Consider the following 22,815-nt stretch of genomic DNA (forward strand, 5'->3'; position numbering starts at 1 on the left):
GCTTATGAGGGGCTTTGGTCTTATAAATAGTACAGTCAGACCAATGTATTCGTTAAATTCAGCAGATATGAGCCTTTCACCAAAATATCAGTATCTGCTATTTTTTGCCATTATATAAGTTTTTATTTGTGTATAAGCAATGCAGAAAAATGCTTTAGCTGTTTGAAATGGAGTCATTATGTAGTTTGTCCAGGTGGTCCATCAAAATTGTTTACAGTGCTGTCAAGCATCGTGTTTCTCGGTGCATGATCCAGCACACAGGTGCCTGGATGTTGAGGACCCCAGTAGGTAGAGAAGGCCAAGTGGACACTCCTGTTTAACCTGGCTGATTTGTACAACCCCTGGCAAAAATTATGGAATCACCGGCCTCGGAGGATGTTTATTCAGTTGTTTAATTTTGTAGAAAAAAAGCAGATCACAGACATGACACAAAACTGAAGTCATTTCAAATGGCAACTTTCTGGCTTTAAGAAACACTATAAGAAATCAGGAAAAAAAATTGTGGCAGTCAGTAACGGTTACTTTTTAGACCAAGCAGAGGGAAAAAAAATATGGAATCACTCAATTCTGAGGAATAAATTATGGAATCATGAAAAACAAAAGAACGCTCCAACACATCACTAGTATTTTGTTGCACCACCTCTGGCTTTTATAACAGCTTGCAGTCTCTGAGGCATGGACTTAATGAGTGACAAACAGTACTCTTCATCAGTCTGGCTCCAACTTTCTCTGATTGCTGTTGCCGGATCAGCTTTGCAGGTTGGAGCCTTGTCATGGACCATTTTCTTCAACTTCCACCAAAGATTTTCAATTGGATTAAGATCAGGACTATTTGCAGGCCATGACATTGACCCTATGTGTCTTTTTGCAAGGAATGTTTTCACAGTTTTTGCTCTATGGCAAGATGCATTATCATCTTGAAAAATGATTTCATCATCCCCAAACATCCTTTCAATTGATGAGATAAGAAAAGTGTCCAAAATAGCAACGTAAACTTGTGCATTTATTGATGATGTAATGACAGCCGTCTCCCCAGTGCCTTTACCTGACATGCAGCCCCATATCATCAATGACTGTGGAAATTTACATGTTCTCTTCAGGCAGTCATCTTTATAAATCTCATTGGAACGGCACCAAACAAAAGTTCCAGCATCATCACCTTGCCCAATGCAGATTCGAGATTCATCACTGAATATGACTTTCATCCACAGTCCACGATTGCTTTTCCTTAGCCCATTGTAACCTTGTTTTTTCTGTTTAGGTGTTAATGATGGCTTTCGTTTAGCTTTTCTGTATGTAAATCCCATTTCCTTTAGGCGGTTTCTTACAGTTCGGTCACAGACGTTGACTCCAGTTTCCTCCCATTCGTTCCTCATTTGTTTTGTTGTGCATTTTCGATTTTTGAGACATATTGCTTTAAGTTTTCTGTCTTGACGCTTTGATGTCTTCCTTGGTCTACCAGCATGTTTACCTTTAACAACCTTCCCATGTTGTTTGTATTTGGTCCAGAGTTTAGACACAGCTGACTGTGAACAACCAAGATCTTTTGCAACATTGTGTGATGATTTACCCTCTTTTCAGAGTTTGATAATCCTCTCCTTTGTTTCAATTGACATCTCTTGTGTTGGAGCCATGGTTCATGTCAGTCCACTTGGTGCAACAGCTCTCCAAGGTGTGATCACTCCTTTTTAGAGGCAGACTAATGAGCAGATCTGATTTGATGCAGATGTTAGTTTTGGGGATGAAAATTTACAGGGTGATTCCATAATTTATTCCTCAGAATTGAGTCCCTATTTTTTTCCCCTCTGCTTGGTCTAAAAAAGTAACCGTTACTGACTGCCACAATTTTTTTCTTGATTTCTTGTTTTGTGTCATGTCTGTGATCTGCTTTTTTTCTACAAAATTAAACAACTGAATGAACATCCTCCGAGGCCGGTGATTCCATAATTTTTGCCAGGGGTTGTATAACTGGGAGTTTTATGTAACCATAAAGTTATTGCACCATCTCCCAATAGTTGTTTTTAACTGATAACTCATTCTCCTTCTTATGTCAGGCGAGAGCAAGACGACCTCTTTAAGTCAATTGAGGCGAACAGAAGACGCCTGCAGACGATGGAGAGCAGTCGCTCCAATCGTCTGCGGCGTTTTGGAGAACACATGCCTGCACTGCTCGACTCTATAGAAGAAGCTTATGGAAAGAGCCGGTTCAAACAAAAACCCAGAGGACCTATCGGTAAGACATCCTGCACAAGGGTGAAGGTCACATGTCTCTTAGTTTGCAGGTTTTTGCTTCTTTAAACAAACTCATTCTTTAAGGTGTTCATTTCAGGTTTATTAGGTATTTTAATGTTGTTTTATTTAGGGCTGTTTAAAGCAAATATCTTATGAGTCAACCACATGTCAGTGTACTGTTTCAGACCAAATAATATTGTCATTGATTTATTGTTGGATCCACCTGCATCCTCAGAAAAGAGCAACACTACACAAAGATATTTTTCCCCCCTCATGTTTCTTTCCTTGTACAGGTTATTGCATTAGGCTGAAGGACCCAGAGCTGGCTCTAGCTGTAGAAGTATGTCTTAAAAGTCTGCTGCAGGCCTTTATATGTGACAACTATGAGGATGAGAAGGTGCTGCAGGAGCTGATGTCCAGGGCCTTCAGATCAGGTCGCAGGCCCACCATCATTACGAGTCAGTTCATCCTACATATCCATAATACACGCATGAGGTGAGTGCGGATTTTCATTGTGTGTCTGCTTTGATCAGCCACCTTTCCAGACTTTATTCTCTAGATTTGGGTATGTAGTTAACCTGCTGTAGAGGAATAAGACTTTTCAGAAGTCATTCTCTATTTTAAAAAATTGTGGCAAAAAACAATGTCGGACTCTGTTGTTTTCTCTGGGCCCCTCCCCAATCAGACCGGGAGTGACATGTTTAGCCGCATGTTCTCCTTGAATTGCTGGCTGTCTGAGTGGTGTCCAAAAAATGAGGTGGGCTTCATTGATAATTGGCAAAGCTTCTGGGGAAAACCTGGTCTTGTTAGGAGAGACGGCATCCATCCCACTTTAGAGGGAGCAGCTCTCATTTCTAGAAATCTGGCCAATTTTTTTGGATCCTCCAAACTGTGACTGTCTAGCGTTGGGACCAGGAGGCAGAGCTGTGGTCTTATACACCTCTCTGCAGCTTCTCTCCCCCTGTCATCCCCTCATTACCCCATCCCCGTAGAGACGGTGCCTGCTCCCAGACCACCAATAACTAGCAAAAATCTATTTAAGCATAAAAATTCAAAAAGAAAAAATAATATAGCACCTTCAATTGCACCACAGACTAAAACAGTTAAATGTGGTCTATTAAACATTAGGTCTCTTTCTTCTAAGTCCCTGTTGGTAAATGATATAATAATTGATCAACGTATTGATTTATTCTGCCTAACAGAAACTTGGTTACAGCAGGATGAATATGTTAGTTTAAATGAGTCAACACCCCCGAGTCACACTAACTGTCAGAATGCTCGTAGCACGGGCCGGGGCGGAGGATTAGCAGCAATCTTCCATTCCAGCTTATTAATTAATCAAAAACCTAGACAGAGCTTTAATTCATTTGAAAGCTTGTCTCTTAGTCTTGTCCATCCAAATTGGAAGTCCCAAAAACCAGTTTTATTTGTTATTATCTATCGTCCACCTGGTCGTTACTGTGAGTTTCTCTGTGAATTTTCAGACCTTTTGTCTGACTTAGTGCTTAGCTCAGATAAGATAATTGTAGTGGGCGATTTTAACATCCACACAGATGCTGAGAATGACAGCCTCAACACTGCATTTAATCTATTATTAGACTCTATTGGCTTTGCTCAAAAAGTAAATGAGTCCACCCACCACTTTAATCATATTTTGGATCTTGTTCTGACTTATGGTATGGAAATAGAGGACTTAACAGTATTCCCTGAAAACTCCCTTCTGTCTGATCATTTTTTAATAACATTTACATTTACCCTGATGGACTACCCTGCAGTGGGGAATACGTTTCATTACACTAGAAGTCTTTCAGAAAGCGCTGTAACTAGGTTTAAGGATATGATTCCTTCTTTATGTTCTCTAATGTCATATACCAACACAGAGCAGAGTAGCTACCTAAACTCTGTAAGGGAGCTAGAGTATCTCGTCAATAGTTTTACATCCTCATTGAAGACAACTTTGGATGCTGTAGCTCCTCTGAAAAAGAGAGCTTTAAATCAGAAGTGTCTGACTCCGTGGTATAACTCACAAACTCGTAGCTTAAAGCAGATAACCCGTAAGTTGGAGAGGAAATGGCGTCTCACTAATTTAGAAGATCTTCACTTAGCCTGGAAAAAGAGTTTGTTGCTCTATAAGAAAGCCCTCCGTGAAGCTAGGACATCTTTCTACTCATCACTAATTGAAGAAAATAAGAACAACCCCAGGTTTCTTTTCAGCACTGTAGCCAGGCTGACAAAGAGTCAGAGCTCTATTGAGCTGAGTATTCCATTAACTTTAACTAGTGATGACTTCATGACTTTCTTTGCTAACAAAATTTTGACTATTAGAGAAAAAATTACTCATAACCATCCCAAAGATGTATCGTTATCTTTGGCTGCTTTCAGTGATGCCGGTATTTGGTTAGACTCTTTCTCTCCGATTGTTCTGTCTGAGTTATTTTCATTAGTTACTTCATCCAAACCATCAACATGCTTATTAGACCCCATTCCTGCCAGGCTGCTCAAGGAAGTCCTACCATTATTTAATGCTTCAATCTTAAATATGATCAATCTATCTTTGTTAGTTGGTTATGTACCACAGGCCTTTAAGGTGGCAGTAATTAAACCATTACTTAAAAAGCCATCACTTGACCCAGCTATCTTAGCTAATTATAGGCCAATCTCCAACCTTCCTTTTCTCTCAAAGATTCTTGAGAGGGTAGTTGTAAAACAGCTAACTGATCACCTGCAGAGGCATGGTCTATTTGAAGAGTTTCAGTCAGGTTTTAGAATTCATCATAGTACAGAAACAGCATTAGTGAAGGTTACAAATGATCTTCTTATGGCTTCGGACAGTGGACTTATCTCTGTGCTTGTTCTGTTGGACCTCAGTGCTGCTTTTGATACTGTTGACCATAAAATTTTATTACAGAGATTAGAGCATGTCATAGGTATTAAAGGCACTGCGCTGCGGTGGTTTGAATCATATTTGTCTAATAGATTACAGTTTGTTCATGTAAATGGGGAATCTTCTTCACAGACTAAAGTTAATTATGGAGTTCCACAAGGTTCTGTGCTAGGACCAATTTTATTCACTTTATACATGCTTCCCTTGGGCAGTATTATTAGACGGTATTGCTTAAATTTTCATTGTTACGCAGATGATACCCAGCTTTATCTATCCATGAAGCCAGAGGATACACACCAATTAGCTAAACTGCAGGATTGTCTTACAGACATAAAGACATGGATGACCTCTAATTTCCTGCTTTTAAACTCAGATAAAACTGAAGTTATTGTACTTGGCCCCACAAATCTTAGAAGCATGGTGTCTAACCAGATCGTTACTCTGGATGGCATTTCCCTGATCTCTAGTAATACTGTGAGAAATCTTGGAGTTATTTTTGATCAGGATATGTCATTCAAAGCGCATATTAAACAAATATGTAGGACTGCCTTTTTGCATTTACGCAATATCTCTAAAATCAGAAAGGTCTTGTCTCAGAGTGATGCTGAAAAACTAATTCATGCATTTATTTCCTCTAGGCTGGACTATTGTAATTCATTATTATCAGGTTGTCCTAAAAGTTCCCTAAAAAGCTTTCAGTTGGTTCAGAATGCTGCAGCTAGAGTACTGACGGGGACTAGCAGGAGAGAGCATATCTCACCCGTGTTGGCCTCTCTTCATTGGCTTCCTGTTAATTCTAGAATAGAATTTAAAATTCTTCTTCTTACTTATAAGGTTTTGAATAATCAGGTCCCATCCTATCTTAGGGACCTCGTAGTACCATATTACCCCATTAGAGCGCTTCGCTCTCAGACTGCGGGCTTACTTGTAGTTCCTAGGGTTTGTAAGAGTAGAATGGGAGGCAGAGCCTTTAGCTTTCAGGCTCCTCTCCTGTGGAACCAGCTCCCAATTCAGATCAGGGAGACAGATACTCTCTCTACTTTTAAGATTAGGCTTAAAACTTTCCTTTTCGCTAAGGCTTATAGTTAGGGCTGGATCGGGTGACCCTGGACCATCCCTTGGTTATGTTGCTTTAGACGTAGACTGTGGGGGGGTTCCCATGATGCACTGTTTCTTTCTTTTTTTGCTCCGTATGCATCACTCTGCATTTAATCATTAGTGATCGATCTCTGCCCCCCTTCTTGGCATGTCTTTTTCCTGGTTCTTTCCCTCAGCCCCAACCAGTCTCAGCAGAAGACTGCCCCTCCCTGAGCCTGGTTCTGCTGGAGGTTTCTTCCTGTTAAAAGGGAGTTTTTCCTTCCCACTGTGGCCAAGTGCTTGCTCATAGGGGGTTGTTTTGACCGTTGGGGTTTTTCATGGTTATTGTATGGCCTTGCCTTGCAATATGGAGCGCCTTGGGGCAACTGTTTGTTGTGATCTGGCGCTATATAAGAAAAAAGTTGATTGATTGATTGATTTTGTTTTGGGTTTCAGGGCTGTCAACCACCCTGAATACCCCTCTGTGCTGCAAGCTTTGGAAATTGATGATCCAATTGTGGCAAACTGCCTGATTGACCAACGAGGTGTAGAGAGCATTTTCCTCATTAAGGTAATGTTCTGCCCCTTAAACTGTGTATGGGAACGATCTGCACACACTGTGGTTACGTTTTATAGAAATGAGACTTATATTTATATTTAGGGATGTAAGGATCTGAACTTTAAATGCTGAATATCATCCAATATAGAGAATGTGATCCAGTAAGTTGAAAAAAACATCTTAAGAATTTACTTGTACTTCTTGTGCTATACAGCACATCCACAAGCACATATTAAAATGACAGTTCAGTTATTTAAAAACCCCTTCACACATAGTGCAAACCCCTGCGAATTTTCCTCGGATTTCACAATTTTCATTTCACAGCCCTGGTATTTCCATTAGTGACACACAGTTCTTGTAACTAAATTTGACACATTCAGTTCTATAAAATTCATCTTGACGCATGAATACAAGATCTGTATTGTTTGAAATTCAACTGTGGAGGAAATACTAATGATCCTGACTTTAATGTCATTGTGGCAACTCATAATATGTGGACCCAGTTATGTGATACCGCTATGTGGTTGTGTGTACTATAATAAAACTGATTTTGGTGCGATTTGGAGGTTATAAGGATTTTGTGTTGATTTTATGGATTTTTTTCACTTTGTTATACGGGTGGACCCTCAAAGGGGTTGACATGTATGAAAATGCAGTAAACTGCATGTTTGTGTCTTTTTTCATGAAAATATCTTACTAAAGATCACATATTTCACTTTAGTCAGGCCTTTAAAATACTTTTGTGGACTCTTGCTGTAATATGTTGTCAGTGGTTGAGATAGTTGCTGTAGGCATCTAAAAATGCTCATAATCGGGTGAAACCTGATGGAAATCTTTGTGGTGTGTCGGTTATGTATGTATGTGCAAAATAAAACAAAACACTACTCCAGGTATGTTTTTGATGAGGATATAACATTATAACTTAGTTACAAGCTCAAACGTTGATGTTGTGTAATGAAGTCCTTTTAATAATAACCCACTTAAAGAAATAATGGCAATAAAAAAAATGGCAAAACTCCCATGTAAGTAAAAAAAAACAACAAAATCGAAAAAATAATCGATTACTAAAATAATCATTAGTTGCAGCCCTAGTTTGTTTTATGAGTGAGAGTATTTTACCAATTAAATGTGAATAAGCCAGTTTTGAGTTTCTCAGTGCGCATGCATTTTCAAAACTGGTGACAGTGTTACTTTGTGCACAGCAGAACAACGTTGTCAGTTGCTTTAGGCCCTAATTTTGTATTTTATTGACTGTACAGCCAGTGACATAGCACCCTTTTGGCACATTTACCGTATTAAAACTGATCGAAATACTACAGAAGACAAAGAATTTTTACTTGACAGTTTGAAGTGAGTTTTCTTTGTTTCAGAGGGCTTCATACCCATTAAAATTCACGAGAATATACAAAATTTGACTTGCTCTTTTAAAACATTTCTGGGGGAGCACCCCCAGACCCCCCCGTAATCAATAATGTGTTTTTATTTCAGTTTGAAGTGACTTTTATTTGTTTCAGAGGGCTTCATACTCATTAAAATTCACCAGAATATGCAAAATTTGACTTGCTCTTTTAAAAAAAAATTCTGGGGGAGATCCCCCAGACTCCTCCTAATCAGTACTGTGTTTTTACTTAACAGTTTGAAGTGAGTTTACTTTGTTCAGAGGGCTTCATACCCATTAAAATTCAGCAGAATAGAAATCTGAGGTTTTATTATTGCATATAAAATTTTCTAAGCAGATTTACTTGGATGTCTTATTTTGGTATTATATATTGGGTTATAGTGCCAATGACAAATTGGTAAGTATCACAGTGTACAACTTTTTTTTGCAGTCAGAGATGCACTTTTTTCATTTAGAAAAATCACAGAGAAAGTGATTTTTCTAATTAAGAATTATGTGTCCAGAATTCCCCAGAATGCACCAAAATGGCGCCATTTAAAAAATGGCGCTCATATTGTGTGGCTTTGCCGCACAAACTGTCCTCCGTCAAAAAACATTTTCTCACCAGCAGCCATGCGCACGGTTCATTGACCTTTGACCTCCTTACACAGGTGAATCCAGTCATGAGAAAGGGTATTTAAGGTGGCCATTTGCAAATGTTTCTCCTCTTTGCATCTCTTCTAATGAGTGGCAACATGGGAGCCTCTAAAAAAAAAACTCTCAGATGACCTGAAAACAAAGATTGTTGAACATCATGGTTTAGAGGAAGAATACAAAAAGCTATCTCAGAGATTTGAGTTGTCAATTTCCACTGTGAGGAACATAGTGAGGAAATGGAAGACCGCAGGCACAGTACTAGTTAAGACCCAAAGTGGCAAGCCAAGAATAAAGATAAGTTGAAGCGAAGGATGGTTAGAACAGTCATAGTCAATCCACAGACCTGCTCCAAAGACCTACAACATGATCTTGCTGCAGATAGTGTCTATGTGCATCGTTCAACTGTACAGCGCACTTTGCACAAAGAGATGCTGTAATGCAGAAGAAGCCTTTTCTGCATACACGCCACAGTCGCTTGAGGTATGCTAAAGCACATTTGGACAAGTCAGTTTTATTTTGGAATAAGGTGCTGTGGACTGATAAAAGTAACATTATTTGTACATAACAAGGGGCAGTATGCATGGCTGAAAATGAACAGAGCATTCCAAGAAAAACACTTACTACCTACAGTAAAATTTGGAGGTGTTTCCATCATGCTGTGTGGCCAGTACAGTTACTGGGAATCTTGTTAAAGTTGAGGGTCACATGGATTCCAGTCAATATCAGCAGATTCTTGAGAACAATGTTCAAGAATCAGTGGCAAAGTTGAAGTTGCGTCGGGGCTGGATCTTCAACAAGACAACAACCCTAAACACTGCCAAAAATCTACTAATGCATTCATGTAGAGGAAGAGGAACAAGTACAATGTTCTGGAATGGCCATCTCAGTCCCCAGACCTGAATAATATTGAAAATATGTGGTGTGATTTTAAGCGGGCTGTCCAATGCCCGGAAACCAACAAACCTGAGATGTTTTGTGAAGAATGGTCCAAAATACCTTCAGCCAGTATCCAAACTCTCATTGGAAGCATTTAGAGGGTGTTATTTCTACAAAAGGAGGATCTACTAAATATTGATATTTTTTTCTGTTGGGGTGCCCAAATTTATGCACCTGCCTAATTTTGTTTAAAAGAATTATTCCACAATTTTTGTAAATCCTGTAAACTTCACTTCTCAAGTATCACTGTGTTCATCTGCTGTATGATACATTTTAACAGAAATTGCTGATCCAAGCAACCAATGATTTATAAAGGAAAATCTTGGAAATCATCAGGGGTGCCCAAACATTTACATACAACTGTATCTCAAGTTGGGAGGAGTCACCTCTTGTTTATAATCAATTTAGTGTGGTTGAACATATTTGAAGAGTTTAACCAGGCTGCTCCAGCCCACCCTTGTTGATGATATTCTTCATACATCACTCATTCCTCTAATCACCATCCTGTTCAGAATATGGCATCAGGTGTAATGCCAGTAATGAACTGTTTTTATTTTTTGGCTTTATTGTTTTTTTTTAAAAGATGCTGTGCACCGTTTCTCTCCCCACCCTTTTCGGTGCATTTATAGAATCGAACGGAGGCTCGCGGCGTGATGGCGAATCCTCCTCGTAATTGTACCCAAGCTTTTTCCGCTGACGGAGATCAGATCTTCAGTAATCGGAGCTACGCTGCAGATCAAACCAGAGCCAACTACCTTTCTGGAGATGTTGAGGCAGAGATCAGGTATGTGGGTGCACAGGCAGTGGAACAGACTGTTTAATGGCTCAGAGCTCCTTCCTGGCTACCTTTGCATCCTCTGCAACATATCCAGATATTTTGGTTACCCTTCCCATTCTTGGCTGATTGGTTTCAAAATGAGAACCCTGGACATCTGCCTCAAGCACTGTTCTATCCTAAATTACTTAGATGACACGTTTATATTCTCTGTACTTGTTTAGATTCACTTTGTACCATCTCTTAGAGCTCCAAATAGGAAGATGGTCATAAAAGCAGTGCCCTTGTCTTCTCGTGTGAAGCTGTTTTGACTTCTCCTTTCTGGCTGTTCTTTCCCTCAGACACCTGCAGGGGGAGCTAGAGAACCAAAAAGCTCAGGCAGCTCGCTTCCAGCAACAAATGAAGAAACTGGAGGATGATCAGAGACAAAATGATGGGCTGCTACGGCGAGCCGTTGGGGAACAGAGGAACACAAAAGTAACCATTTCACCTTCCTCCAACGTTTTTTTTTTCTCATCTCTTTGGACAGTTTTTTTTTTTCCCTTTTGCTATTCTATACAACTTGGAAATTGAAAAATGTTTTTTCTATCGGAAAAACTACACTGAGATGAGACTTGAAATTGGACTTGTATTTGAATTTGTAAATCAAAATCAAATCAAATCAATTTTATTTATATAGCGCCAAATCACAACAAATAGTTGCCCCAAGGTGCTTTATATTGTAAGGCAAAAGCCATACAATAATTACAGAAAAACCCCAACGGTCAAAACGACCCCCTGTGAGCAAGCACTTGGTGACAGTGGGAAGGAAAAACTCCCTTTTAACAGGAAGAAACCTCCAGCAGAACAAGGGGTTTGGGGTTTTTCTGTAATTATTGTATGGCTTGCCTTACAATATAAAGCGCCTTGGGGCAACTGTTTGTTGTGATTTGGCGCTATATAAATAAAATTGATTTGATTTGAAGTTATCATGCGCACAAGAAAGCATGACTAACGGATGCACGCATGTGCTCCACACAGTTTACAAATCGTACAAATTCCAGATTCGAACCTTGGCCGTGTTGAAATTCTGTTACAGCGCAACACTTTTAAAGTAGACCTGCATTGAAATAAATGTGGTCAGATTTCAGAAAGAAATAGCTGATATGTATTTATAAGACCCTTGTGAATGCAGTAAAGTAAATCTGTAAGCCCAAATTTGTAATTCAGCGGAGAAATCTTCGTTTTAAAATGACAAATTTGCAGCTAAAATTTAGCCCTCTGTGAAAACAGTTTGTACAGCCGTATCATTTTCATGACGTCAGGGACAAGACGACGCGCTCCCGCCTTCAGTCCGATCCCGCATTAAAATTTATTTTATCTGTTAGTAATGTTAGTTATACACGTCCTGGTTTCAACATCCAAAAGTAAGCTGCAATGAATGTGAGATACAGATCTGTGTGCTCAGATCAGCAACGACATCGACAGCGGGCGCCGTTCTTCCTCTCCCGCTCTCTGCCTCCGCTGCGCTTATTAAGTCTGCGGGCTCGTTAACGAGCTCGTTAACCGCCGACGCGGGCCACTCACACCGCCCGTGTCTGCTTTGCAGCCGGTGTTGTGTCAGATTCAGCGCACAACACCGGCATCACCTCTCTGTCTACTGAATGGAGCTGCAGCACACTTGGCACAAGTCCTGAGATTACGCTCGCTGTTTTAATGCGAAGCGGCCGGTACACCTGTTGCTGCAAGGACAGACTTCTTGCGGCAAAATCCACAGCACCGCACATCTCGGCAATCGGAGCCCCAGAGCTCCATGGACGCTGAGAGAGGTTTATATATTTTTAATGACTGGGATTCTTTGCGGGTCTCGCCTCCATATCCCGCGATGGTACCGGAGGCGAAAGACAGTAGATTTTCATTGCGACACCACTCAATCAAACGGGTGTATGAAAAAGTCCCCCAAAATATTTTTCAAGCACAAATAAAAGAAATGTGTACTTACCAAACGTGCCGTAAGACAATATGAAGTTTAAAAAAAAGTAGATCCTTCCATATAAGACAAGAAAAAGGTGCAGATGCAAACTGACGTAAATCCACAAATTACAATTGGCGCAATGCATGCTGGGAGAGGGTCTTGTCCGTGACGTCTTGGCAGCGTCCATGATGAGAGGGACAATTTGCGGAGGGCTAAATGTTAGCTGTAAATTTGTCATTTTCAAATGAAGATTTCTCCGTTGAATGACAGATCTGGGCTTGCAGATTTACTTTACTACATTCAGAAGGATCTCATGTGTAAATGTAAGTCATTTTTTGTTCAAAAAATCTGACTGCATTTTTTTCAATGCAGGTCTCCTTTAAGACAAAGTAATGTACATGGTTTTTGGGTACTACATGTCTCTCTTCAAATCCACCTAATGCCCAGGGCCCGTATTCACAAAGCATCCTAAGGCTAAAAGTAGCTCTTAGTGACATTCTAAGAAAAAAAAATCTTAGAATTCCTCCAATTCTAAGACATTTCTTAGAATTTTCCCTTGGTAAGATAAAAGGTATTCACAAAGCATCATAGGGCCCTGTCACACCATGACGATTTAGCCAGCTTATGCCGACGTATTAAAAACGCTGGCATATGCGAGCGTACGTCTAATACGTTATGCAGCTGTTACACTTTGGGTGCGACAGCTTTTCATGGTTACACATTTCTTAATACAGTCCAGGTTATATGATCATTTGATTTTTACTGTCCATTCATCACTAGGAGCGCCTAGCGCATTTGTTTTTTTGTTTTTGTTTTTTGTTTTTCTCTTTTTGTGACAACCAATCACAGCTCTTAGAAGACTGTGTCATTCCTAGCAATGGGGTCAGTTTCTGTCCCCTGCTTGCTCAGAGTTGCTCTCAGGAACTTCCTGGATCATTCTTAAGCTAAAATTCCTTGCTAGGAATCTTTAGGCTAAGTTGGGAGCTCTCTGAGAGGATTCTGAGAATCTTTGTGTTTATATTTGAAAGTTAATAAGGAATTTGTTTGATTAATTCCCAGGATAAGGCCACAAAGCTACAATTGGAGCTGACAGACCTACAGAATGTGGAAGAGCCCCAGTCAGAAGACCTGCAACCTCTGGTTTGGTTTATTTTACACCTGCTGGACTAATTTATCCATTTGAGTCATATTCCATGTCACACTCAAAGAGTGAAATATAAACAGAATCAAAGTTGTTGCTGCTGTGACATGTGGCTCAATCCTAACTTCCAACAGGAGGAGGAACTTCAGGAGATTGTCGCAAAGATCTCATCCAAACGTGCAGAGTTTGAAGAAGCACGTGCTCACATGGCTGAGCTCAAGGCCTCGTATGAGGAGGCAGAACAAGAATACAGACAGCACAAAGACAGGATGAGTGCCATCGCTGAAGAGGCGGAGTCAGTCAAGGTAAAACTGTTGACATGGCATCTGATAACTCTGCAGTAGTTGCACTGAATGTTTTTTTTTTTTTTTTTTTTTTTTTTTTTTGTGTGAATGTATTTCATGTTCTAAACTACAATGTCCTGCTGCAGGAAGAGCTGACCAAGAATTTCCAGGAGGTGGATAGATGCAAGCATCATAAAGCACAATATGACAACAAACGTAATGCACATCTCCATAACATCGATACCCTTGAAGCCAACCTGAAAGCCAAGGAGCAGGAACTTCAGGTATTATTTGACTTCCTGTCCATTTCATAAAATTCACACTTCAGAATTTAATTGTTAAATTGCTAAAAGTTCCATTGACTTGTGTGTTTTTACTTTTGGAGTACTGTTGCTTCACATTATGCTTTTATTTTGTGAGTGGAAATTATGTGTTGATTGGAAACTTTAAGTTGTCCGTAGGTGTGTGTGCGGGTGTGGATGTGTTTGTCTATATGTGGCCCTGTGACAGACTGGTGTGCTCTCCTGGTTGTACTCCACCTTGCGCTCTATGAATGCTGGGATAGGCTGCAGCCCCCCGCAACCCTTAATTGGACTAAGCAGTTGAAGGTGAGTGTGAATTCTACTGCTTTTGTGAAACTGTTTGTTTGTTTCACTCCTTCTGTCAGGCGTCTGTGGCCAAGGCCAGTAGCATCTGCCCAGAGCGCTTGGAAGTACGTCGGACAGCGAAAAGCCTGGACAGTGAGATAAATCGGCTGAAGATAAAGATCACTACTCAGCAGGACCAACAGGGTGACCGCGAGGAGATCATTCGGTGTGTTAGCATGAACACTGAAGCAAATGATGCCTTCTCTATTTATATATTATTATTTATTATTATTATTATCAACATTTAAGTTGGATTAAATATTGACACAATTGTTTCATATAACTTCTGTGTAATAAGGTTGTAGTTTTTGGTGTTTTTGGCATACAGTGTTACTCAAGAATACCTACTGTGAGTTCTGTTTAAGTTAATGATGTGGAATAATAATAATTATTATTATCATCATCATTTTGTTTAGGCTTAAACTTTTATAATACTTTTTTTTTATTTGCTTGTTTATTTATTTTAGCTAAATTAACTCATGTTAAAATATTCCCAAAATGTTTTGTCCTCTGATTTTACATAACACTCCTTTTTCCCGCTCCTGTAGCCAGTACCATGAGGCGCTGGAGAGCTATAAGAGCATGAATCAGCAAATCAAGAGCCTCAGAAAATTCACGGCAAAACTGGACAGTGTGATGACTCACAGACTGCAGGTTTATGCTGACCTCAGGAGGCAAGTGATGAAATGTAACTGACTGCGTTCTTCTGGTCACATTAAGCCGTGATGCCCCAAATCTTGAACAAATTCATATTATTTACTCAATTGCTAAAAATGTATTTGCTGTCAGATCAGCAAACCAGTGATCCTTCTTTCTTGTTATTTATTTATTTGTCTCTGTGTCTCAGGCTGCTCTCAGTCCGCTGTAAATACTACTTCAACAACATGCTGGGTCAGAGAGGCTACACTGGAAAAATGATCTTTGACCATAAGAGTGAAACCCTCACCATCTCTGTAAGAGGCACCAGTCACACAGTCACCATTCGTTTGAATACATAAGAACGTTTGTCCTGTTTTCCATACCAGTTTGAAAACTTAATCCGGATTCTTTGTCCACTGTCGCCCAGGTGCAGCCAGGTCAGGGAGGCCAGGCTGACCTGAATGACACGCGCTCCCTCTCAGGGGGCGAGCGCTCCTTTTCCACCGTGTGCTTCGTTCTCTCTCTTTGGGCCATCACAGAGGCGCCTTTCCGCTGCCTTGATGAGTTTCGACGTTTTCATGGTAATAAGGAACATGCTTTATGACGTTTACATCAGATTTTGTAGGTATGAAGTCTCTCGATGGGATTAAATGCTAAGTAGTTTAGTTTTAAGATGAGACAACCTTAATCATAACAGCCAACCACAATTTGACAACATTGTTGTTCTGATGCTTGACTGAAACATTCATGTGTGATATTTATTGAGCAGCGTATGATCATGATGATCACCTGTTTGTGACGTCTCTAGGACATGGTGAACCGGAGGATCTCGATGGACATGATGTTGAGAGTTGCTGACAGCCAGCGCTATAGACAGTTCATATTCCTCACTCCTCAGAGCATGAGGTAGCCACTTTATATTTCATTCATCAATCTGAGATCATCCCCTCGTGATTTATTGATGGAAATGTTCTGCGTAAACTTAGTAAATACAGTACATAGAAAATCCTTAATAAATCTTTATTTCATTGGTTGACTTTCCTGGGAAGGGATCGTGATCATTTCTGTCACTTCTTTTTCAGCTCTCTTCCTGTGAGTGACATCATTCACATCTTGCGTCTGAAAGATCCAGACCGCGGCCAAAACGTCACCTCGAGCCAAAGAAATCAAACCGGCGATGAAGAGTAGGACTGTTGGCTCCGAAAAACAACAACAACAAAAAAAAAACGAGGTAATGAGGACACAAAAAGGTCCTCAAACACGACAGAATAAATATTGTTTCGGGAACAATGGTTTTATGTAGTCTTGAAGTAATGATTGTTAAATGAAATACAGTTTGGTTTGCATGAAGAATGTTGGCAGAGTACTTTATGGGGCTCTGACGGTGTTTGTGTTCGAGAAATGTTTCACTGTCCTGTACGAGACTCGGTCTTAGATAGCTGTTTTGATGATTCAGAAGGAGTTTTCTCTTGTTCTGTTAATTATAATCTTTGGAGTTTGGACTGTTCTGTTCAAGATTTCACCTTGCTCTCAAGGATTTTTTTTTTGTTCTTGAATACAAATGTGTTTTTTTTTTTGTTTTTTTTTTTAGATATTTTACAGACTAAACTGTTTTTCCCCCTTAAAGTGCTGTTACACATTGGCATCATTTGTTCAATGTTTACTGTTGTTTTCCTTTTAATACTTTAATATACTGTTACTCATAAATGTTCTGTTTATGACATGTTTAAACTGTATATTTTGCTTTAAAAGCAGACCGTTCAGGGGTCTATTTTGTTTTCTATTCTGATAGAAATATGTTGGTGTTCATGTGACTTTTTTCAGGAACACAATTAAAAAATAATAATTAATAACTGGTTTCATTTTACCCCACATATCAGAATTACAGCTTCACGTTTATTTGGCATGTGTGGGACTTGGATCTAAGAAAGAACTTTATTAATCCTGAGGGAAATTATTTCCTTTGGGATTGGATGTATTCATATCTGAGTCCTTTAATTTAGACTGTTTGCCAGGACCATCTCTGACACCTTAATATAAACATGACAATTAATGCAACTGCATCCATCAGTTCTCTTGTTGGTTCCCGGTCAGTCTGCTGTGTGGGAAAAATGTGAGTCTGCACAAGTTTTCATCATCAGTGCAGCGATTTTCCTTGTTGCCAGATAGAGTTTGATATTATGACCGTAACACCAATCTGTGGATCCACAGTAGGAAATCTCCAATTATAATTGCTGTGTGTTGCCCGTACACCGCATGTTCACCCTCACACATGTAATCCAGAGATGCATCTACAGGACGGGCCAAGCTGGGGTCTGCTGGACCATGAGCTTTCCAGAAAGTAAAGTCTAGATGTCTGAATTTTAATTATTACTGGTGATGTTTTGATGGGACATCAACCACAACATGAATCTTAATAAAAAAGACTTTACAGTTAAAACAATGGTGAGGGGTGGGTGCGTTCATGTCAGTTCATGTCGCCAATCTGTCACAAATATTTTGGTGTTCAGTAGAAACTACATCATCTCTCTAGTGCCCTTTTGTGGAAATATAAAAGTCAGTCCCTTCGGTTGCTCCCTTGTTTGCACTCGGGATCGCCGCAGCAAATCCAAGATGGATCTGCATGTTGAATTGGCACAGGTTTTACGCCGGCTGCCCTTCCTGATGCAACTCCACGTTACATGGAGAAATGTGGCAGGGGTGGGATTTGAACCCGGAGCCTTCTGAACTGAAACCAAGCACATTAACCACTTTGCCACCACCCCTTTTTGTGGAAATATAGCAGAAAATATTGTTCACACCAGGTGTTTTGTTGATTTTGACCTTTGTCTAATCCTCTCCAAAAGTTAATCATTTCACAATATCTGCCCAAGTAATGTTCCTGCCAGGTTTGATCAGAGTCCATCCAGCCATTTTTTTTTATTTATTTTTTTTTCTTCACACACAACGAATTCCCACACCCGGCTTTGCAAATGCAGGGTAAAAAAACAACCCCACTACTTCCTGCACAGCCCAGTACCTGGATTCTCTGCTTCACATCAGTGTGATGAAACTCCAGGCCAGTGTTGTGAAGGAGGATTTACACCTTTAAGGGCACCAAGCCAACTCCCCCCTCCACCACTAAACCAGTCCACTGGAATGCACATCCTCTCATGCATATAACAACTTTTGAAAACACACCTGACCTCTGTGAAATCTTCTCCTTGATCCTGATCACTGTAAAAACTGGACAACAATGAAGCACAAATCACTTTCATTAAGACTTTTTGACAGAAATGCAGCATTACCAGTTGAGTCTCTGAGCGTACGAGCAGCAAAGTACCGACAACACGAGGACGCTGTGGATCAGCCGGCAGACAGACCAAGAGAGATGCACTACCGAGAAATTCATTTTGCCTTCCAGCTGGATGGATACGAGCCGCTGACAGAGGATGAAGAGGTGAAAGAAGACAAAAAGAAAAGGAAGAAAGAAAAGTACAAAAAAGTCAAAAAGGTTGGTGGACTCTACACTTTCATAATTACAATATTTCTGTTTAAAGAGTTGCATTTTTGCAAAGTGATGGCTGAATTTTTTTTTACTTTCAGTGTGGGCAAGATTAAAATTGTGCTGGAGTAAAATAGTCGCAGTACAATTTTTGAGAAACTGCAAAACTAGAATGTTATTGAAGCAGCAAATTTAATCATCTTTGTTGCTGTTAGATGTTTAAACGATAGAGATCAAACCTACCAAACCTGTTACAAATGTAAACACACTGCCTATAAAAAAGTAACTGCCCTTTTATTGTTGCTATTAAATAAAAAATAAATAAGAAAATTCATAATCCTACTTTGTGAACATTTAGTAATTTAAAATAGATTGCATAATATTTATGTGCAATATCCACAGTTTTGTACATTTCTCTCTTTTTTATATGTAATCTCTTTTTGCTACTATGTTCTTAGAATATTTTTCTTTTTAAATTTGCACTCTGGACATACCTCTCCTTTGGTTCAACTTTGCTTATTTTTCTTGTCTTTTCCAGCCCTTTAAAGTCTGCCCATGGTTTACTCAGGTTTATATTTGCAATTAAAAGTTTACACCTTACCTTTCCTTGTGCTGGTTACAATAACAATAAAGAATCTGTATCATAAGTATGCACATCCTTTAAGAAAAAACAAATAATCCCTTTTGCAGATAATTGGTAAATATCAGCTGTGTTCAGTTGGTGAGCTTCAGTTGATTGTAGACTAAATCCACTTGTCTAAAAGGGCCTGTTCAGGAGAAATCAGTATTGTGAGAGAACTTACACCATGAAGCCTGTGAATGGCTTCTGCAAAAATATCAGACTTGGTCCACTTCCAAAAGTGGATTTGGACAATACTGGGATTCCACTTCTATGGATGGCCTCCAGAAATGTGCAACACCATTGCAGGAATCTGGAATGGCTGTATGAAATTTTGGAAAGTGGACCGTATATGAAGTGGGCAGTGTGGTGGCTAAGAGGTTAGTGTTCCCACTTCAAGACCAACCCTTCCCATTCTCTGTGTAATGTGGAGTTCTGTCAGGAAGCTTTTTTTTTTGTAAAATCTGCCTTCCTGTATCCGCCTCAGCTGGCCTGTCCTTTCCTGTGCAGGAAGCACACTGTGTGCACTGAATCATTATTTGTGTTTTCTGGAATCAACGCTCCTGTGCATATGCAAGTGTTTCTGAAATAATTTATGCCTCAAAGCGTCACCCCGTCTCCAGTCAAACACGTTTTATTTGAGACATGTGTGAGTTTGTTGAATTGGTAGAATTACTCAAACTAATAAACCGGTTTTTCAGGAAACCTGTTGAAAATGTCAGACCTGGCCTGAAAAGAGAAGGTCTTATCATTGTGCATCACCTTGCTTTATCTGTCATGGTGGTTGGCATCCAGGAACGGGGGCGGTTCTGTGGTGTCGTGGATGCTGTGAGGCTGATACTAGAGCATACACCCAGACAGGGTTATGTGCTCTGAGGGCCCTTCAGGATGGTTTCTTAGTACAGTTACTCCCCCCCCCCCCCCCCCCCCCCCCCCAAAAAAAAAGATGATTGTCTTTCGGTCATATCAACATAAACACACAAAGGAATCCACTTTAAACATGTTGACTCTGTTTTATTACACTTCATTGGTGTTGTGCACGATTCTAGTTTAAATGTGTTTGACAATTTAAACTCGAGTGGTCCTGTAGCAGATGAAGGGAACCACATGGTGACTTTCAAGACATTCCAAGACATTAAACATCGCATATCAATTCTTCAATCTGTGACTTTGTCTTTCAGAATGTGGGCAAGGTGTTGCGCTCCAGCTGGAAGTGTTTCATGCTTGGCATGTACAATTTTGCCTTCACCTACTCGACTCCAATCACAGTGGCGGCGGCGTTCATCCCCGACTATCATGTCAATGGAAGCAGAGGCTGATTCGAGCCACGTGGATCGGCCCAGCTGACTGACAGTCCACAGCCTAGTAACCTACAGAGACAGAACTTAGACTTTTCATGTTTGTCACGTTGGTCACTGGAAATTGTTTGAGTAACTGCTCCACATGAGTGACAATTGAGACGTTTTGAGCCTCAACCAATAGAGTCAGGCTCTGTGGAAGAAGTAGGGTGTGGTTTTCCATACTGTGAGAAGTTTTGACTCACTGGGTGCAGTGCTGAGAAATATTGGTTTCTCCATATGCAAAAGATAGGGAACCAAACCCTACTTTTTCTGGGTCAAAGAGCGTTTTTAAACTGTCAAACAGTTACAGATCCTCTTGTTGTCTTTTTGCAGTCTTGTTTTTGCTGCCAACTTTAAGTATGTTCTTGTTCGATGACTAAATCATAGTGGTTCTTGGTTCAATCATGATGAATTATCTTTGATAGTAATAACCAGTGTTGGGAGTAAGTAGTTACATAATTAAATGACAAATGTTTTGTAATCAGATACAGTTAATGAGAAAAAAATGAAACTACAATTTTGTGCTAAAATATTGGTGATTACAAAGTGATTAATGTTGCATATAATTTAAAAAACATTTAAATAATAATAGTGATATAGCCTTTATTGTCATTGTACATGTACAGTAAAATTTGTCCTCTGCATTTAACCCATCTTAATTACAGTTAGACACAATCCAGCCTACGCAGACACGGGGAGAACATGCAAACTCCACACAGACAGGGTGGGAAGCGAGCCCACAACCTTCTTGCTGTGAGACGACAGTGCTAACCACTAATCCACCGTGCCGCCAATCCTTACTCAGTACTCATTAGGCCTATGTTGCTTTATAGCTTTGTGTTGCAGGTGTGTCATGTTCCTGAAAACGTGGATCACTAAAAGCTGATCAGTCAAATCTGATAATTTTTTTTTTATTGAATGCCCCCCCCCCCCCCCCCCCCCAAGATTCTGTCTGCTGAGCAGCCTTTGTCTGCATTTCCAATTTACCAGCTTTTATTACATTTTGTGACTTTTTGATGTGTCCTAGCAACTACAAATCCTGTCTTGTGACAAATATGGCAACGTTTATCATACTGTAACCAGTACAATCTGTAACAGTGGGAATGTCTGGAATGAAACAGAAGAGATGAACACTGGGAGATGCAGGGGAGGAGCACATGGGCTTGGCAGGATTTTGAGACTTGTTTGTGTCATTCCCATTTTATGTGCATGTATACATATCCGGGGGGGGGGGGAGATCTAACTTTTTCAATCAAGGTTTGGCAGTCATCATTGTTAAGAAGTCTACAGTACCAGGTGTAAATTTATATTTTTAAGATTTTGCAGCTTTGTTAGAAACATAAAGGGAATAAGTTACATTACTCTGATTAAGTAATTAAAATGGTTACATCACTTAATATATTTTACACAGTAATAACCTGTAATCTATCATGTTTCAGAACTAGCCTTCCTTGGATCATTATTCCGAAGGTCCCCAAAGAAGGCCAGTTAGCCAGAAAAGTGTTCCAAATAGCAGCGACTCCTTTCTGTTCTCTATTCTTCCTCGGAAGTTGAAGGTTTCTCCTCGACATGTCCTCATTCAGCTTCTGGCCTGACAGAGGGGACGCCGGGCGTCCGCCTGCACGCTCCTCTGCCTCTCAGGGGCTTCTCAGTCGGGCATTACGCCATCTCCACATCCAGCCTGATGGCCCTTTGGCATATTGAATAGTCACCCTTTTGCTGATTTCTACCAAACTTGCTCTCCAAGTATCAAAAACTTGATTTGGACCAAATGTAACACATGCATAGGTGGATTCCAGAACTGCCCTGGCAAGGTCAGCCGTGTAGGTCAGGTGGTACTTAAGGCCGGGTTGAGAACTGCTGCTGTAGCAGATTATTATAATTTTGTGTCGTGATTGCAAGTTGAAGTCAGTTTTTATGTAAGATGGCTCTGATCGAATGTAGAGAGTTTGGCAGGCTGTAAGTGTAGTTTTGGCGTGTGAATAAATGTACACCACAATCATATAAAAAATCTTTTAACAAAAAAATCAAAGCAGCAGCAATCTGCGGCCTGTTTCCTCCCATGTCCCACTTCTTTATTCTTTGTATTGATGTTTGTTGCTCCAAGGTAGGTGATCTGAAGCGAACAACTGCAAATGAACTAAAGATCTGGCTGTTTTGATGTAAAAAGCTTCTGCCAGTATTTCTGCACGAGCAGAATCACACCTGA

At 40.1% G+C, this 22,815-nt stretch overlaps 2 protein-coding genes across 2 annotated transcripts in view; both read left to right on the forward strand.

Annotated features, from left to right (window-relative positions):
• LOC117526297 (structural maintenance of chromosomes protein 6-like) overlaps positions 1-16,418 on the forward strand; it is a 36,904-nt gene extending 20,486 nt beyond the window's left edge. Inside the window, 15 exon segments of the mRNA XM_034188349.1 lie at positions 2,055-2,233; positions 2,526-2,727; positions 6,650-6,764; positions 10,353-10,507; positions 10,840-10,975; positions 13,512-13,592; positions 13,728-13,898; positions 14,024-14,161; positions 14,545-14,690; positions 15,073-15,198; positions 15,372-15,477; positions 15,591-15,728; positions 15,730-15,744; positions 15,972-16,069; positions 16,246-16,418. Coding sequence (XP_034044240.1) covers positions 2,055-2,233; positions 2,526-2,727; positions 6,650-6,764; positions 10,353-10,507; positions 10,840-10,975; positions 13,512-13,592; positions 13,728-13,898; positions 14,024-14,161; positions 14,545-14,690; positions 15,073-15,198; positions 15,372-15,477; positions 15,591-15,728; positions 15,730-15,744; positions 15,972-16,069; positions 16,246-16,351 — 1,912 coding nt within the window. The 3' untranslated portion in view covers positions 16,352-16,418.
• A 1,904-nt stretch (positions 16,419-18,322) lies between these two features.
• LOC117527144 (uncharacterized protein C1orf115-like) lies at positions 18,323-22,600 on the forward strand. The gene is made up of 2 exons (XM_034189332.1): positions 18,323-18,656; positions 20,448-22,600. Exons 1-2 carry the CDS (start codon positions 18,399-18,401, stop codon positions 20,583-20,585), a joined length of 396 nt encoding a protein of 131 aa, XP_034045223.1. The 5' UTR covers positions 18,323-18,398; the 3' UTR covers positions 20,586-22,600.
• Positions 22,601-22,815: the final 215 nt, after the last annotated feature.

The sequence above is a fragment of the Thalassophryne amazonica genome, chromosome 15, assembly GCF_902500255.1.
Source record: "Thalassophryne amazonica chromosome 15, fThaAma1.1, whole genome shotgun sequence".
Taxonomy (NCBI): domain Eukaryota; kingdom Metazoa; phylum Chordata; class Actinopteri; order Batrachoidiformes; family Batrachoididae; genus Thalassophryne; species Thalassophryne amazonica.